Genomic DNA, 18,198 nt, shown 5'->3' with positions numbered 1-18,198 from the left:
ATCATTTGCTTTTTAACACAGAGCAAAACCGTCAAACCATTAAATATATTGATTTGACATGTATATATTTGTAAATTCAGTCGGATATCAGTTATGTTAATCCTTTATTCATTTTTATTCTTTTATGCACTTTCACATCAAAGTTGTCAGTTCAGTATCTTTTTTAAAAAAATCCCATCTGTCTTTTTACCTGTCCATCCTCTTGTCATGCAAGCAATGATTAATGTAATCAATTTTCATGGATTGGCAAAATCAGAAACAGTATACAGTAAAACCTGTTATGAAAGACTGCTCCTTCTGCCAAAAAAAGCAGTCTCTCAAGACAGGTGGTCTCGCATAGTAGGTTTGTACGAAAAGACCAGTTTCCAAGGTCCAGTTTCAGAACAGTTTAAAGAAAATAACCAATCACTGTACGTAATATTCTATTCTTTATTAGTAGTTCTTGCTAAAATATTGAATGCATTCATCTAAAAACAAAATTATATAGCAATAAGGATATACTTCTATCATTAAACATGAAATCATGTATTATTTATTCTAGGGTATAGTTTAATACTAGTACCACAGGTAGAGATGAACTGTCATGCACTATTTATTTTGGTTATATTTCTATGCTAATTTTACAGGTGAGATGATCTGTGGTATAGTATTTATTTTAGGGAACTGTTTGATGCACTATACTACAGGTGGAGATGAACTATCCTATACTATGTATTTATTTATTTTAGGGTATATTTTCATGCAGATAAGATTAACATATACTGATTCAGATTTTTCCAATTCAGGAACATCAATGCCAAAAAGCACTATCAACGTCAGTGTTAGGACTGATGATCATGAACAACATAGGGCTGAAATGAACAGTTATAGTCAGCACATTCTGTTGGATAAAGAAGAGAAGATTGGTAGAGGAGCCAGAGAGGAAAACTCCAAGAATACTCCAGATGAAGATGATATTATTTCTGACCCAGTAGATAACGATAAGGATGACAGCTTCAGTTCTGTCATATCAGTAAAAAACATGGTTAATAAAAAACATAGCAAAAGAGACAAAGAGTCTTTTATTGTATCAGAAGTTGCCATTGATTGTGTAATGCTACCAGCTGTTATAACCTCAGAAAAATCTAATCCCACACATGGTAAAGGAAAGCCAGTTCTCTCAAGAAAATGTGAAACATTTGCAGCAAAGAGTCATAGGAAAAGAAATAGAGCAAGAGATAAAGTCTTGGATGATATGGATGAACCTTCTGAGAAGGCAAAATCAAACATGATTTCCATTTCAAATCCTGGTTCCAAGAAAGGTCTAAATACACAGTTAAGAAATAAGTCTACTGGAACGGTGCCAGCTACCACAAAAAAAGACCAATTGAGTCAAGAGTCACATGAGAAGTTACAGAACCACACGGCAACTTATTTTAAAGAATTAGAGTCTTCTGTAAGGAAAAGACCTACAAGACAGCGGAAGAAAAAGATTTATGATGGCTTCTTTATGGAGATTTTTCCAGAGAAGGCAAAGACTGTTTGTATGGAAATCAAACCCAAATCACTGGAGAAACGTTTCAACAATAGTAGGTCAAGGAAACAGATAAAAGAGAATTCAGATGCTGGTAAATTGTCAGCATGCAAGCCCTCTCCAAAAGTTGAGAAGACCATGTCATCACAGGGACATAAAAAGTCTGCAAATTTAAGAAACAAAGAGGTTGCTGTAATCAAAGAGGATAAAAAGTTAGAAATGACTTGTAAGAAATTTGAGGAAAAAGAAGTTGGAGAAAATAAAGATACAAAATTTAAATGTCATTCTTGTGGAGAAGAGTTTGAGAATGAAAGTACCCTTTTAAGTCACTTATTCAGCCATAAACCCAAATCAGATTGTAAAACAAAACACCAGATGCCTTTCAGATGTGCAACATGTCAACAGCATTTTGCAAATTTGAAATGTTTGCAAAAGCACTTGAAGAAAAAAGTACCATGTTTAAGTGTAGAACAGCGAAGAGAAAGATATCAGTGCAAAACTTGTGGACATCAGTTTCTTGCACATTCAAGCCTGACACGCCATCTAGCAACTCACTCCAATGAACGGTCAGTTCCATGTTCCAAGTGTGACAAGAAGTTCAAGCATAAAGAAAACTTGTTCAAGCATATGAAATTACATAAACAAAAACCATTAACATGTAACAAGTGTTTAAAAGCATTTGACACCTTAGAGAAACAAAACTCTCACCACTGCAGAGTACCTTTTCAGTGTTCTGTTTGCTTGAAGCCATTCCGAGCAAGGCTATTTTTAAAGGAACATGAGGATGCTGTCCATAAAGGCAGTAAGTTATATGAATGTAAAATGTGCAGCAAGAAGCTGTCCCACATGTCAAGTCTAAGTAGACATATGACTTTGATGCACTCCACTGAGAAGCCAATAGAATGTAAATTGTGCGGAAAGACATTTAAAGTAAAGCAAATTCTGAATCGTCACATGAAATTTGCACACAGTGGAATTGAGTATAGGTAAGTTTGATGGCTTGTTAAATACTTAAACTCAGGGTCTGTTACTATTTGGAATCAGATAGGAAGCAATTTTAGTTGTAACTTCATCATTCATTCCAGAAATGGATAAAGATGGGGCTCAAAGGTACCTACCAGCTTGAGAAGTGGGATTATTTTGGAGGAAAAAAACAGTCATAAATATCCTTGCCTGTATCTTGCTTATTCAAGAATTCAAGCACTTATCATTATCACAGGCACTTATGTCCTGTATTTATTAATTTCTGCACTTTTCCAGCATGATATGCTTTGAATCAACTCTTGTTGAGTCATACAGCATGTTTTTTTTTTTAACAATTTTCTGTTCAAGTACCCACTCTTCTGCTGATGGTTATATTAGTTGATGAAGAAATTGTAGCAAATCATCCTCTAGTCTGACTCAAGAAAGACTTACGAAGAGTATACGATGAAGGTTGTGTTGCGATTTGGCATTCCATTATAGTAAGCCAGGGATGCACACAGTCAAGTCTTAAATCAAATATAATGATCTTTTTTCTTTATTTTCTTAGGTCAGTTTTATGTGCTCTATGGTTGCCAAAAAGTGAACTGTCTTGATCTAAAGATAAAGAATAAGGGTCATTGGGACAAGGTTGCAGCCAAGAATGAATCCTGTAACAGTGAAACCTGCAGTCTTTTGTTGTTGCTTAAGCTGTATATTTCTAATGTTTTGAACCATACAAAAAATTGTTTTATTTTAAAAAATATCTTTATTGAACTGTTGAAATCCCATTACATCAAATGTACAATCTTAAATAGCAGTAATCCCTATCTAACACTATTTCTGTGCTTACCTTTTCCAGGCAGAGAGTAGGCACACTCATAAAGGGATGCAGAAAAAAACCCACTTGTCTTCTCACAGTACTTCTTGGTCCCAGGATGGTAGGGGATATTTATCTCCTCAGTCCAAAGGGTGTATGGAATCTTCCTTTTCTAAAGCAAAGAGTACTGCCTCAGTGTGACACTTTTGTTCTGACTCTTGCAGAACTTGGAATATAACTCTTTAGATCCAGGAGAGTATGGGACCATTCACACCATGATCCAAAGACTGTATGGAATTTATTTCTCAAGAAGTAGAGAAACATAATGCCGCCAAAGAGTCACAGCACTTTATCAGATGCTGTGGCTGAGTAAAGGTGCCAGAACACAGATTGCACCTTCTTGAAGAGGGAAAGCAGTGATCTAGCTCTGGATTGTCTGATGTTGACTTGTCCATCAGACATTAGTCACCTGACTGGTCTTTGACCAGTCACCAGGCACTAATCACCAGTCACACACTGCCAATTACCATTCACCAATTTTCCAGCACTGGTCACTGGCCAGTGGAGTTGTTTCGTTGGTTTGAGACAGGGCTGAAGTTGATACCCCTCTGTTTCTGTGCCACCAATCCATCCTGACAGTGATTGAGAATTGGCCTATATTATCCAACTAGGGAAGGGAATCTGATCAGAATACCATTATCCTCATGTTCCCATTCTCTCTTTACAGGATGTGGGGATGCAGATCTCTCTTCCCCTTTATGGTACTATTGATTCCCATGTCTTGTCCTCAGAGCAGATTGGATGTTGCAGGATACAAACTTTGTACAGTCAAGTGGAGCTTAACAATGAGAGGTGCACTAGTAAGGGCAGTTTTAAAATCTTGTATCACTACTCTCCTTGAATGAATGATCATTGAGACATGGGTTTTTCACCAACATTACATGGCTGTTATAGCCACTCATGGTCTGCCAAGGCTAAGCTTGTTATCATGCCTTGGGTCCTTCCCAAGGGTTTTTCAAGAGTTTGCAACCCCAATAGTCCCAGAAGCATTCCCAATGCAGGCAGCCATCTCATCCACCCTTTGCTAGATGGTTGGCTGAAAAGGCCAAGGGAAGAAGTCTGCCTGTCCCTCTTACCATTTCCTTGTGAAATTATGGGGAAGGAGATGGGCTCTCGGGACTCATTCTCCACTCCTTCCATGGATTCCTCTTCATGACATTCCCATGAGTACTTGGCTTTACCTCGTTTCACATGTTTGGTTGGGAATCATGGCAGATGTCTGAGTTCTTTCTCCTTAAACATCGTCTTTCACAGACCACAAACCTTTCACCAGTCAAAGCTGGTTCAGTTAAGAGAGATGCACACACTTCTACAGAATGGTGCAATAGTGAGAGGAGAAAAGGACCAGTCTCTGGTTTTCTACATGTTTTTTTTTTCTTCTGGTAAATTAGGAAAGGCAGAAATTTTCAGCTTAATTCTGTCTCTCAGCCGTAAATACATTCAAGTTGGAAGTGCGATTCAAATTGGAGACTTGAGTTGGGAATGACATGAGACTCTGTGAAAGAGCATTCTCCATCAACATTTGAGATGCATACCTGCACGTCTCCATTAATCTGCCCTATGGTAAATATATCCAGGTTTGCCTGAAGCAGGAGGGCTTTCAGTTTGATTTGTTCCAGTCAGCTTAGCCACCACCCAAGAGCTTTACAGACTGGCTAATACAGTGTCCTTAGGGAACCCAGTTTGGGCTGGTTCCAAACCTTGAGAAATCAGACTTGAACCCTCAGGATTTTGTTTTTTTGTTCATGTGTTCATGTTCCACTGGACATTACAGGTAGAATCATGCCTCTTTTGTTGATGCTCCAAGCCATATCCTCATTGGCTTGCCTATACCTTTCACTCCTTTGGATCTCAAAATCCTCATTGGATTTGGTTATCCAGGGAAAATTTCATTTGCAACATTTTCTTCTCATGGTAAACGGGAGACCATACTAGTACCCTCTGTCAGCTCAGGTTGCTCTGGGGTCCAAATTTATCATCAGGTTAGTGGTCCAATTGGGACCGGTTACTGATAATGAGTCCTCATTCATCCCACCCACCCCATCATTTCACCTGTCTATAAACTGACACCTCATTTTTTGGGTTGGAATACTCACCTGAAGCCAGAAGGTGTCCGTCATCAGGACTTTTGGTTCATCAGAAGAAGCTACCCTCCATATAAACAACTTGTAGATGCAAGCAGTTTTTGTAGCCCTGAAGGGGTTCATCAACCAACAAAGGGTCATTAGGTCATGGTGGTCTGTGACAACACATTGATCATACTTAAGAAGACAAGGAGATACACATGGCCTTTTTTATGTAGAAGTTTGGAATCTCCGCTGATGGGCAGCCTACTCTGAGACTATGCTCTGAGTCATTCCCAACTAGAGGAATATCAGAACAGAGAAGCTGTCCAGAAAGAGCATTGCAGTCTTTTTAGAATGGTCTCAGCACCAGAAGACAGCAAAGCCTCTTTTCCGAATGAGGGGGAGAACACTTGTGAACTTTGTTTTTTGATGAGATGGAACAAGCTCTCCTTTACAGTCTTCACATTCCTGGACCACAGGGCTCAGGTAGTAGACACCTTCAGTTGAAGATACCGTAGTACTGCCTGTTCACTTACACCTTCTAACACTTCAGAGTGATTCTGCAAATGCTCCATAAGGTTATGATCTCCACTGTTCAGCTCATTCAGGTAAGCTTTCTATGGCCCCCAACATTCGTAGTTCATTGATCTTGACCAGTTGTTAGATGAGCACAGTAAATAACGACTAAGGAGGGGCCTGCTGTTGTAGCAGTGGTCTTGGATTTACAATAGCATACAGATTCTCCATTTTCATGCTTGGCTCATTTTAAAAGTTCAATCCACCAGGATCAATTTTTGAGCAGAGTTGCAAGTTGTATTGCCCTCACTAAGAGGCTGTCCACTTCCAGGGTCTGTGATGTGACGTGATGATTCTTATGTCATTGTTACAGTACTTCATATTGAGATTTCAGTCTCTGTCATATCTGTGCCGGGGATGATCAAGACCAGGGGTTTTGCCCATTTAGAGTCTTACAGTTCTATTTTTACATGCTTCAGTGTCAGAAGCATATCATTCTACCTATTCCAGCATCCACTATCTCCAGATAAACTTTATGCCTTGTCAAGAGAGTTTATCAGACCCTCACTGACCTTTCTTTTATGAGAATTAAAGACTATGAAGTTTAGGCTATTGCTATTTTCTGGTCCTTTCTTAATCATTCTTCAGTGGAGAATGTTATGAAAGAGTTGTTCTGGTGGTCACACACTACTTTCTCTGGTTTTACCTTTGGTCTTTGATGCACCAGATCAAAGGCATTTTCTTGCTGGGCCATATAGTAACAGCTCAAGAAATGGCTCACCCTTGTGCCTAACTTCAGCATGAATGTTCTTTCCTTAAGGGTATGTGTATATGTTTTTATCAGTTTCCTGAGATCACTGTCCTCCATCTCAACTGGCAAATTCACCAAGGCAGTGGTGACAGATTAATGTATTGCTAATCTTAAACTGATGTTTTTGGGGAGGTAAAACTAATTTTAAAAGATGTAATACTTATTCTGTCACTATTGGAAAATTCTCTCCTCCCACCACACTTGGATGGCCCAAAATTAGTCGGGTCAGAATATCAAAAAGAAAGAGCATCCTACATAGTCCTATGATGTGGGAGTCATATTTGTTCTTGGTTCTCTCTCTTATAGATTTCTAGAATATTTCATCTTATAGAAAGTTGGAATTCTGTGCTTGAACAAGGGGACTTGCATCCCAGAAATAAGCAAGGCATTAGTGACAGTTATCTTGTACATAACTAAAATTAGTTTAACCCCTCCCCAAAAAACTACATATTATGATGATGCAGAGATTGTTTTTGTATTATGCAGCTGTTCATATTTATGGGCTGAGATTTAAATAGATTTCAAGTTCCTTGGATCAAGAAAAAGCCCCTTTGCAAAATTAAATATATTCATTTTTTCATACCTTGCAACTATACAGATGGAGATTTCTGTATTTCCAAGTGCCAGGTCCCTAAGGTTGGGATGTCCCTTCTCCCCTTCCACCCCAGCACCCACTACAGTACATAGCAATCCCAGCCAAGTCATACCAAAGGCTTACCAAAAAAATGGTACTAACAGCTGCCTCGTTTTGGCGCTTAGCATCAAGAGGTTAGAGTTAGGACTGGTCAGCCTGGTGTCAGGATAATGTGACTGGGTGGGACATCATGCTACATGTCTGCGGCATGATGCCCCTGTGCTAGACATCACTATAAGCTGCCACACTGCAGACATCATTGTGATGTGACTGAAATATTGTTAAAGCTACATTAAAAATCCAAATCACACATGGCACACAGTACAGAGCATTATGAACTGCTCCGATGGTCTAGTGGTTAGAGTGTCTGCCTCGGATGCAGGAGGTCATGGGTTCAATCCCCGGCCATGTCATACCAAAGACTTACAAAAATCGTACTAACAGCTGCCTCGCTTGGCGCTCAGCATTAAGAGGTTAGTGTTAGGACTGGTCAGCCTGGTGTCAGGATAATGTGACTGGGTGGGACATCATGCTGCGTGTCTGCGGCATGATGCCCCAGTGCTAGACATCACTTTAAACTGCCACACTGCAGACATCGTAGCAATATGACTGAAATTTTTTTAAAGCTACATTAAAGATCCATATCACACACACACACACATTGCATTATGGTGGTTGGTTATACAAGGTGTATTACATTGGTCACAACTCTGAATTCCCCATTTTGTGCTCTGCAACAAGATGTAAGGTGACAAAGTTGGGATTTTAATTGATGTAAGGTGAATTGGTTGGGATCTTAATTAATGTAAGGTGACAAGGTTGGGATCTTAATGAATGTAAGGTGAAATGGTTGGGATTTTAATTGATGTACGGTGAAATGGTTAGGATCATAATTAATGTAAGGTGAAATGGTTGGGATCTAAATTTTATGTAAGGTGAAACAGTTGGGATCTTAATTAATGTAAGGTGAAATGGTTGGGATCTTAATGTTAGGTGAAACAGTTGGGATCTTAATTAATGTAAGGTGAAATGGTTGGGATCTTAATTAATGTAAGGTGAAACAGTTGGGATCTTAATTAATGTAAGGTGAACTGGTTGGGATCTTAATGAATGTAAGGTGAAATGGTTGGGATTTTAATTGATGTACAGTGAAATGGTTGGGATCATAATTAATGTAAGGTGAAATGGTTGGGATCTAAATTTTATGTAAGGTGAAACAGTTGGGATCTTAATGTAAGGTGAAATGGTTGGGATCTTAATGTTAGGTGAAATGGTTGGGATCTTAATTAATGTAAGGTGAAATGATTGGGATCTTAATTAATGTAAGGTGAAACAGTTGGGATCTTAATTAATGTAAGGTGAAATGGTTGGGATCTTAATGTAAGGTGAAATAATTGGGATCTTAATTAATGTAAGGTGAAATGGTTGGGATCTTAATTAGTGTTAGGTGAAATGGTTGGGATCTTAATTAATATAAAGTGAAATGGTTGGGATCTTAATGTTGGGTGAAATGGTTGGGATCTTAATGTTAGGTGAAATGGTTGGGATCTTAATTAATGTAGGGTGACAAGGTTGGGATTTTAATTGATGTAAGGTGAAATGGTTGAGATATTTTTTAATGTAAGGTGAAATGGTTGGGATTTTAATTGATGTAAGGTGAAATGGTTGGGATCTTAAGTAATGTAAGGTGAAATGGTTGGGATTTTAATTGATGTAAGGTGAAATGGTTGTAATCTTAATTAATGTAAAGTGACAAGGTTGGGATCTTAATGTAAGGTGAAACAGTTGGGATTTTAATTGCTGTTAGGTGAAATGGTTGGTATCCTAATTATTGTAAGGTGACAAGGTTGGAATCATAAAGTAATGTGAAATGGTTGGGATCTTTATTAATGTAAGGTGAAATGGTTGGGATCTAATTAATGTAAGGTGACAAGGTTGGGATTTGAATTCATGTAAGGTGAAATGGTTGGGATCTTAATTACTGTAATGTGACAAGGTTGGGATTTGAATTGATGTAGGGTGAAATGGTTAGAATCTTAATGTAAGGTGAAATGGTTGGGATCTTAATGTAAGGTGATAAGGTTGGGATTTTAATTCATGTAAGGTGAGATGGTTGGAATCTTAATTAATATAATGTGACAAGGTTGGGATTTGAATTGATGTAAGGTGAAATGGTTGGGATCTTAATTAATGTAATGTGACAAGGTTGGGATTTGAATTGATGTAAGGTGAAATGGTTAGGATCTTAATGTAAGGTGATAAGGTTGGGATTTGAATTGATGTAAGGTGAGATGGTTGGTATCTTAATTAATATAATGTGACAAGGTTGGGATTTGATTTGATGTAAGGTGAAATGGTTGGGATCTTAATTAATGTAATGTGACAAGGTTGGGATTTGAATTGATGTAAGGTGAAATGGTTAGGATCTTAATGTAAGGTGATAAGGTTGGGATTTGAATTGATATAAGGTGAAATGGTTGGGATCTTAATTAATGTGAGGTGACAAGGATGGGATTTGAATTGATGTAAGGTGAAATGGTTGGGATCTTAATGTAAGGTGACAAGGTTGGGATTTGAATTGATGTAAGGTGACAAGGTTGGGATTTGAATTGATGTAAGGTAAAATGGTTAGGATCTTAATTAATGTAAGGTGAAATGGGATCTTAATTAATGTAAGGTGACAAGGTTGGGATTTGAATTGATATAAGGTGAAATGGTTGGGGTCTTAATTAATGTAAGGTGAAATGGTTGGGATCTTAATGTAAGGTGACAAGGATGGGATTTGAATTGATGTAAGGTGAAATGGTTGGGATCTTAATGTAAGGTGAAATGGTTGGGATTTGAATTGATGTAAGGTGACAAGGTTGGGATTTTAATTGATGTAAGGTGAAATGGTTAGGATCTTAATTAATGTAAGGTGAAATGGTTGGGATCTTAATTAATGTAAGGTGACAAGGTTGGGATTTAAATTGATGTACGGTGAAATGGTTGGGATCTTAATTAATGTAAGGTGAAATGGCTGGGGTCTTAATGTAAGGTGACAAGGTTGGGATCTGAATTGATGTACGGTGAAGTGGTTGGGATCTTATTGTAAGGTGAAATGGTTGGGATTTTAATTAATGTAAGGTGATTGTTGTAGTTGTCGTAGGGTTTAACACCATTTTTCAGCACATGATAGCCTATACATGGCGGGCAGTATTAATGGTGGAGGAAGAACCTGGGAAAACCCTGGAAAGAACCACCGACCCACAAGAAGCTACTGGCAAGCTTTTTCACATACCCACATTAGCCGAATCTGAGACTCAAACCCACGCAGACAGAGGAATGTAAGGTGAAATGGTTGGGATCCTAATGTAAGGTGACAAGGTTGGGATTTGAATTGATGTATGGTGATGTGGTTGTGATCTTAATGTAAGGTGAAACGGTTGTGATCGTAATGTAAGGTGACAAGGTTGGGATTTGAATTGATGTATGGTGAAATGTTTGGGATCTTAATGTAAGGTGAAATGGTTGGGATCTTAATGTAAGATGACAAGGTTGGGATTTGAATTAATGTAAGGTGAAATGGTTGGGATCTTAATTAATGTAAGGTGAAATGGTTGGGATCTTAATGTAAGGTGAAACAGTTGGGATCTTACCATAATATTGTTTTAAACAAACAACAATGGCTAAATCCAGAAGGATTTGGAAGCATCCACATCAGCTGATTTTGACAATGCATGTGTTGTCAGGAGGCAGAAATTGCTCACACACATGAATACACCTTTTCATGACCTGTATACATAGTTAAAGGTTTGGGATGTCAGTAGTTTTTGCCTAGGTTAAATTTAAGCTTACTCAAAAATACAGCGTTACAAAATCAAAAAGAAAGTTAAATTATATCATAATGGTAAAATAAAATATGGCATGTTTTATGACAATTGCCTAATATTTAGTTCACAAATAAAGAACTTTTGTTTTCTTTTCATCATGGTTTTCACCTTCAGTTCATATAATAATTAAAGGTATAAGAAAATGATGTGTGTATAAGTACCACATATGTAGATATGTAGAGGAGAAAAAGGGTTAGAATGCCTTTTGAGTTGGAAGAGCAAAAACAGACATGATATTTCTGACTTATCAGCGGGCAAGAACCTTGCAAACTTTAGCTTGCCAGAACCAGATTGGAGCTTATTCCTTTCATTTGGGGAATTGATTTGCAAAAACTCCAACACGTAATCATTAACCCAAAATTTCAAGTTTTGGCTTACAGTAGAGAAGTTCAGTCTTATTGCACATGTATGTACCTACATGTAACATATTTAAAAATATTCCAATGCATCTTAATTCTCAAAAGCTTGATTAATTATTATTAGTATTATTATTAGTAGTATTATTATTATTTATAATAATCATTAATAATTGAGTTTATGAGAACTTGTTTAACTGCTGATTATTAAATATATGCTAATATTTTACAGATGTGATATTTGTGGATACAGATGTTCACAACCAGACAATCTTAAACGGCATAAATTACGGCACAGCAATGAGAAACCATTTATGTGTGAGAAGTGTGGTCGAAGTTACAAGTCCAAGAGACAGCTACAGGTCCATATTTACCTCCACACAGGAGAAGCCCCCTTTCAGTGTACGTATTGTGACAAGAAATACGCGAGCAAAGATACACTTCGTCAGCACCTGATAATGCACGAAAACCCCAATTCACTTACCTGTGATATGTGTGGCAAATTGTTTGGACAGCTTGGTCATTTGTCACGACACAGAAAAAGTCACTTTGAAGATGAGAAAATCAAGTGCAAATTTTGTGAACTGGAATTTAAAAGCGTTACACGTATGATGACGCATATTCTCAGAAATCATGCGGAAGAAGCTGTGAAAACTAATGCTGTGCGACTGCTCAGATGTGAAATGTGTGGTAAACTTTTTGTTCACAAGAAGGATCTTGAATCACATATGAATCGGCACACGGGGGCTCGACCATATAAATGTAAGTACTGTGAAAAGGATTTCAACGATAGAAGTAACTTGCGACAGCATGTACGAGCACATGAGGGTGATTTTAGGTACAAATGTACAGTATGTGAGAAAACGTATACTCAAGGTCGATCGTTGAAAATCCACTTCAGACGTCATTTGAACAAGTTGAACACAGTTGATATCCATGACAGCAAAATAATTTCTGTCACCTTTGCTGACAAAAGTGTAACGATACCAGTAGATCTACAGCAGACAGTTGTGACTAATGTAAACCAATCTAGATATACAAGTAGTGCTAAAAGTGAAACAGACAACCTTATCACTGCTCCCTCTAGTGATGCACTTCAGATAACAGCAAGGGAAATAAATAGAGAGCGAGATACTCCAGTAAATAGAGGTAATAAGGAAATAATAATAATTAATGAAACAAATCAGAACTTCATTGTTTGCAGTGAATCAAAACAGTCTGACATGGATTCAACCTTTCCCAAACAGGTTCTAGTAAATTTGAATCAGTGCTCTAGTGTATTGTCCAAAACCAATGAGACTGTTATATGCAGATCCAATAAGAGTGTTCAGCAACGGAAAGTAATTAGTTTCCAAGGAAACAAAGCAATTAGTGTTGAAGCTGCAAGATCAGCACTGAATAGATCGTCACACAAAGCTATAGCTGAGTGTGGTATTAACAGTACTTTGGTACACATTGACAGTTCTATAAAAAGTGTGGATAATGGTGAGCATAATTCTCAGAGAGAAGCTTTGGATAGAAAACATGGTAATCTACACAACAACGTGGTTTTTAATTCCGATGTTCATGAAAACAAGGGCTTGAGTCAGTTGAACTCAAGTTTGACAAAAGGACAGATTTTGGCAATAATTGATGAAAAGGGACAGCAGATTGTTGGAAATGACCTTATAGAGATAATCAGAACTGTTACTCAAAACTCGTTAAAACAATCGGGTAATTTACTTTTGAGATTTGAGCAGGGTTTTGTTATGCAAAGTGAAATTTCCAATATATCTGGGACTACTACTACTGTTCCTGAGCAACAAAGCAGAGCAAATTCTTCAAGCAATGTCATATCCCCAACTTATCTATCTGCATCAGGCAACCATAGCAAACTTGGAGTAGGGAATGAATTTGGAGAATGTGACAATATAATTGAGAAAGAGACAGAAGTGCAAGATCAACTTTCTTTGGATCTTAACTAGGTGGATGGCATCTAAGAGACTTCCAACCATACTTGAGCTAAAAAGAAAAAGAAAATCCGATTTTTCAAGATTTCATATTTTGTTTGACCTTATGTTATTTGCATATCATTGTTGCAGTGTATATTTTAAAACCTTTGGGAAATTGGGAGGTGCTACTCTACCACCCCAGCATTGATGCATGTATTGCCTCCCTGCATCTCAACCATTCTTTCTTCCCAGGTCCTTGGAAGCAGTTTGGAATGAGTTTGATAGTACCTACCCCCTAGTGGATAAGTTTGTGCATGTACATTATTTATATACATGTCAGTGCAATACCTGTTGTATCATGCTGATTAAACGTTGAATTATATAAAATGTCAAAATAAAAAAAAAATTACAATGTATTAAAATCTTTCAGATAACATATATCCAGCAGGTTAAAAGTTCAAGATGTTGACATTCTTTTGAAGGTATCTTGTATATAAACACCCTCAGTTGTCTTTCTCTGTCACAGCTGCCAAACAAGAGGTCATGGGTTTGAAACTTGTGGTAGCATCCCATTTTTTTAAACTTTGTTGTATTTCTGTACTTCAAATTTTCTTTTTCACTCACTCATCCCCGTTTTTTTAGGGTACTTTTTTAATTTTATCCAGATATTTTTTTTATCATTCTTGTCCCAGGGCAGGCAATAGTTATTATACAATTAAAGACAAAGGTAACAAATATTGTACACCTTGCAGTTTTTGAAGGTGTATTGGTCAGTTTTTTTTCATCCTGTAGACACCTGGAATTATGAAACTTGCAGGGAGGTTGCACTTTGAAGAGTAATATTCCCTTGGTACAGAAAGTAGGTCACTTTGACCCACATTCATGTTTGATTGACTTGGGTTAAATTTTGTTAAACTTTTATTTCTTAAGCTGTATCCATCAGACTAGATGATTGTATGCATCTTTGTTAGAACTGTATTTTTACTCCCCAATGTATAATATACATTTAACATTGTTCTGGCTTATGTTAACGTTCTGCATTTACCTCATGACCACAAATTTTGTGTATTGTTTTGCATACTGTTTAGGATTTATTTCTCGGCACTGTTTGGCCATGGCAGCCATCTTAAACATTTGTTATTGCTGCTCCTCCTGAATGGTAAGTATTGCTGTCTACTCCCAGATGGATGGCTACATAGCATGGGGTTTTCACCAGAGACTTCTTATAATACCTAGTTGATCTTAACAATATGGTGCCAGTTGTACATCCACTATAGCTGCCACAACAATTTTTAAAAATATTGTGTCACTACTCTCCCTGAATGGATGATCATTGGGATATAAGGTTTTCACCAATTCACTTGTTATTATGTATACTTTGTCCTCAGTGAAAATTGTACAAAGCTGACATTCATTATATGCACCACAGCAGCTAAATCACAGCTGAATAATATCGGAGATAGTTTCAACACTCAATAGTTAAAAGGTAAAAATGGTCTTATCTTGAATTTCTGTAAATTATTTTTGCCCAGTACAGCCTCGGTACCTTCAAGGGGCTCTTGTTATGTTTTAACTCTTCATGCTTGAATCATTAAATTAGGTGCATGTATAAATAAAGGTTTTGGCATATGTGCATATTCTCTTCCCTAGAATTATCATACTTGGAAATGGAATTCTACACCCATTTTCACAATGAGGTCTCTGTGACCCGTATTTTCATTTTTAAGTTACTGTTAGATTTTGTGGTTTTAAATTCTCTGTTTATGTTAGAATCTAGAAATTTATTAATTAGATGCATCTCTTAGTTCTTCGACCCTACAACCAGATGTTGACATGACCATGTGTTCATGAGAAGACATAATACCAAGATTTGTGTAGCAATATTGGCCATACAAGCAGCATCATTCTCATTTAGACCCAGTTAGACCTTGGGATGAATACGTTTCAAGTTTCATTGCACTCCATTAAGAGGAGTAATAATAGCAAACTTGGGCTAACATACTATTTCACAAGTTCCTCTGGTAATATAACCAGTAGAGCTAAAAAGTCTCAAAATGTATGTTCAACTGATGCTGGTCTTCCATCAAATGTAGCTACTGTTACTAAAGATAGAACATGCCAAGTGTCAAATTTTGAATTACAGAAATTTTAAAGTTGAGTGCATTTAGCAATTAAAGTCTTATCACAGTTAAGCCAGAGAAGTCTTTGTGAAAGGTCACTTCGAACTTTCATCGTTCATCTCCCCCATGTCAGTGTAAACTTCAAAGGAACAATATTTCCAACTCAGTAAAATTGACCAGGGTATCTTAAAACGGTCTTTAGAAGTAAACATTTGAGCTACCAACCCTAACCGCTTGGTAGGAACCTATGTCCACTTATCATATTTTCAGTGGGAAAATTGTCATGTACTGTCATACACAGATTCTGAGCTGTTTAAATCTGATGAAATAAATTATATCTTTGGGAAAGATTAGGGACCCTTGCCTACAATTGGGTAGAATAAATTAGGGCGTACACTTTAGAGCAATCTGACTTTAAAGTGACGACCCTAGTGTAAATTCTTTAGTCTGGAAAATTCCTAGAAGAGGAAACTTTGTCTCGACTCCGTGGAAGCCTAAAGATTAGTGCTTTCCTCGTGAAACAAGAAAAGGGACTGGTTGGTTGTCATGTAAAAGGAAAGGCATGTTTTGTGCTAGGATGCGGAAGTCCTGAAAGAAAAGCAGAGATGAGGAACAGCTTTTGGAGAGAAGGACGAGACAGTCCGAAGACAGGAATACGGGGAAAAGAAGAAAGGAGGACAAGGTCAGAGTAAAAGGACCAGGAAGTTCATGAAGGGGCAGAACCTAGAGTTTGGAAGGATGAACTAGGAGACGTTGATATATGGTCAGAGTGAATGAAGATGATGCAATCAGTTGTGGATATTGCACTCTTTCACTTCGTTATGATGATGTAATAAATCCAAATTGGACACACCTGTTAAATTCTAAATATATAATCTAACTTGAATTTCAATTACTGTTTTAATTTGTCCTGATTAAATTTGTTATTTTCTTGTCAAAGGGGGCTCGTATTGTCTTGTTTCTTCCCAGCAGTCTCGCTCAGTTCTCTGTTGAAATTCCATTCTTCTTTCACTCCTGCCGGGCTATAATATCGAGGGAGGTCATCCTCTGGATAACGCAGCCAAACCCAATTAACTACCCCTCTTTATAAGAGGGGAACATTACAGAACAATAGCTCTTTTTTAGCACATGATAATCTATCTATACAGTTGGCCAGTATATTTGGTGGTGGAAGAACCTGGAAAGTCCATAGGAAGAACCAACCTATAGGAAGCTACTGACAAGTTTTTTCATATACCCACATTGGTTGATCCGAGCTACTGACAAATTTTTTCATATACCCACATTGGTTGGTCCGAGTTTTAACTCACATGGACATGAAGCAAAATGTGTGATCTGTCAAGGCAAGCACCATAGACCACTCAATCACCCAGTGCTAACTAGATATCATAACAAGTCTTTCTGTGAAAACTCTGTCAATATGGCCTTAAATTCTGGACAAGTAGCATTTCAGGATTTGTAAGATGACATGTGGAAGCCATACTGGATGTCAGATTGACATTATTTTCACTGAGAGCCTACCACATGGTTGCTGCAACTTTACACTTAGGAGTAGAAGATTTTAAAGATTGCTGCAATGGCAGCCATATCTGAGGTCAGATTGGGACCATTTTCATTCAGTGCCTCACATTTAGTCTTCTTGTATAATATTATTTCAGTACAACTTTTGGAGTAAACATAACAAGATTTTCTTGATGGCTGCCATAGTAATCAGATTGCCACTATTTTCATTAAGTACCAACTTCACATTACAAGTCAGGTGATACAAGGAGGAGTGGCAGCATTCTTACCTACTAGACGCCGTAAGAAGTCTTAGGGTGAAAATACCATGCTGTCAGGACTTTTGTTGACAAGGAATATTGAAAACGAATTTTAACATGGCTGCTTTGGTGGCCATATTGGCTGTCAGATTGACTCTTTCAGTGAAAACCCCATGTTAATGTGACCAGCCAGGTGGTGGTAGCAATAAAAAGATCAAGAGGACTGCTGTGATGGCAGCGTAAGATGTCATGGTGGCATCATTTGCAGTTATGACTCAGGCATAATATATAGTCTTCTAGTGAAATCTGGTAGTCGATACTACTTTCCATTCAGAAGGATATGTGATTGTAAGATTCGATTTTCAAGATGGCTACCATCAGATAAGTACCATTTTCATTTAGGATCATCTAGACACAATAAGTAGTTAAGTGAAAACCCTATGTTTATATGACCTACCATTCATGAGGAATAATTAATGATTTCTCAAGCTGTCTACTGCAGTGGCTATTTTCATTTACTACCATCTAGACCCTATGATGAATGTGTGTGTGTGTAAAGCTTCATGGCAATTTCTCCAAGTAGATAAAGCGGAGTAGGACAACAAACCTGTGCTACCAGACCGATGGACAATGGGCCATCCTGTAAGCTCTTCTGGTCTATGACCAGTAGAGGTAAAAATTTAAGTTGTAAATAATACATGTATATCACCAAAAATATGTTTTTCAGGCATGTTCTCGTTCAAATGTACAAACCTATTAAACAAACTGGAAAAGAAGGG

The 18,198-nt window shown here is 37.5% G+C and overlaps 1 protein-coding gene across 1 annotated transcript in view; it reads left to right on the top strand.

Annotated features, from left to right (window-relative positions):
• Nucleotides 1-18,196, top strand: part of LOC149793002 (uncharacterized) — a 30,989-nt gene extending 12,793 nt beyond the window's left edge. The window contains exons 4-5 of the mRNA XM_089966868.1: nucleotides 786-2,499; nucleotides 11,841-18,196. Coding sequence (XP_089822994.1) covers nucleotides 786-2,499; nucleotides 11,841-13,572 — 3,446 coding nt within the window. The 3' untranslated portion in view covers nucleotides 13,573-18,196. The remainder of the gene's footprint in view (nucleotides 1-785; nucleotides 2,500-11,840) is intronic.
• Nucleotides 18,197-18,198: the final 2 nt, after the last annotated feature.

This window comes from Sinohyriopsis cumingii, chromosome 8, assembly GCF_028554795.1.
Source record: "Sinohyriopsis cumingii isolate HCF-2022 chromosome 8, ASM2855479v2, whole genome shotgun sequence".
Lineage (NCBI taxonomy): Eukaryota > Metazoa > Mollusca > Bivalvia > Unionida > Unionidae > Sinohyriopsis > Sinohyriopsis cumingii.
This window is presented reverse-complemented; position numbering and strand designations above follow the sequence as displayed.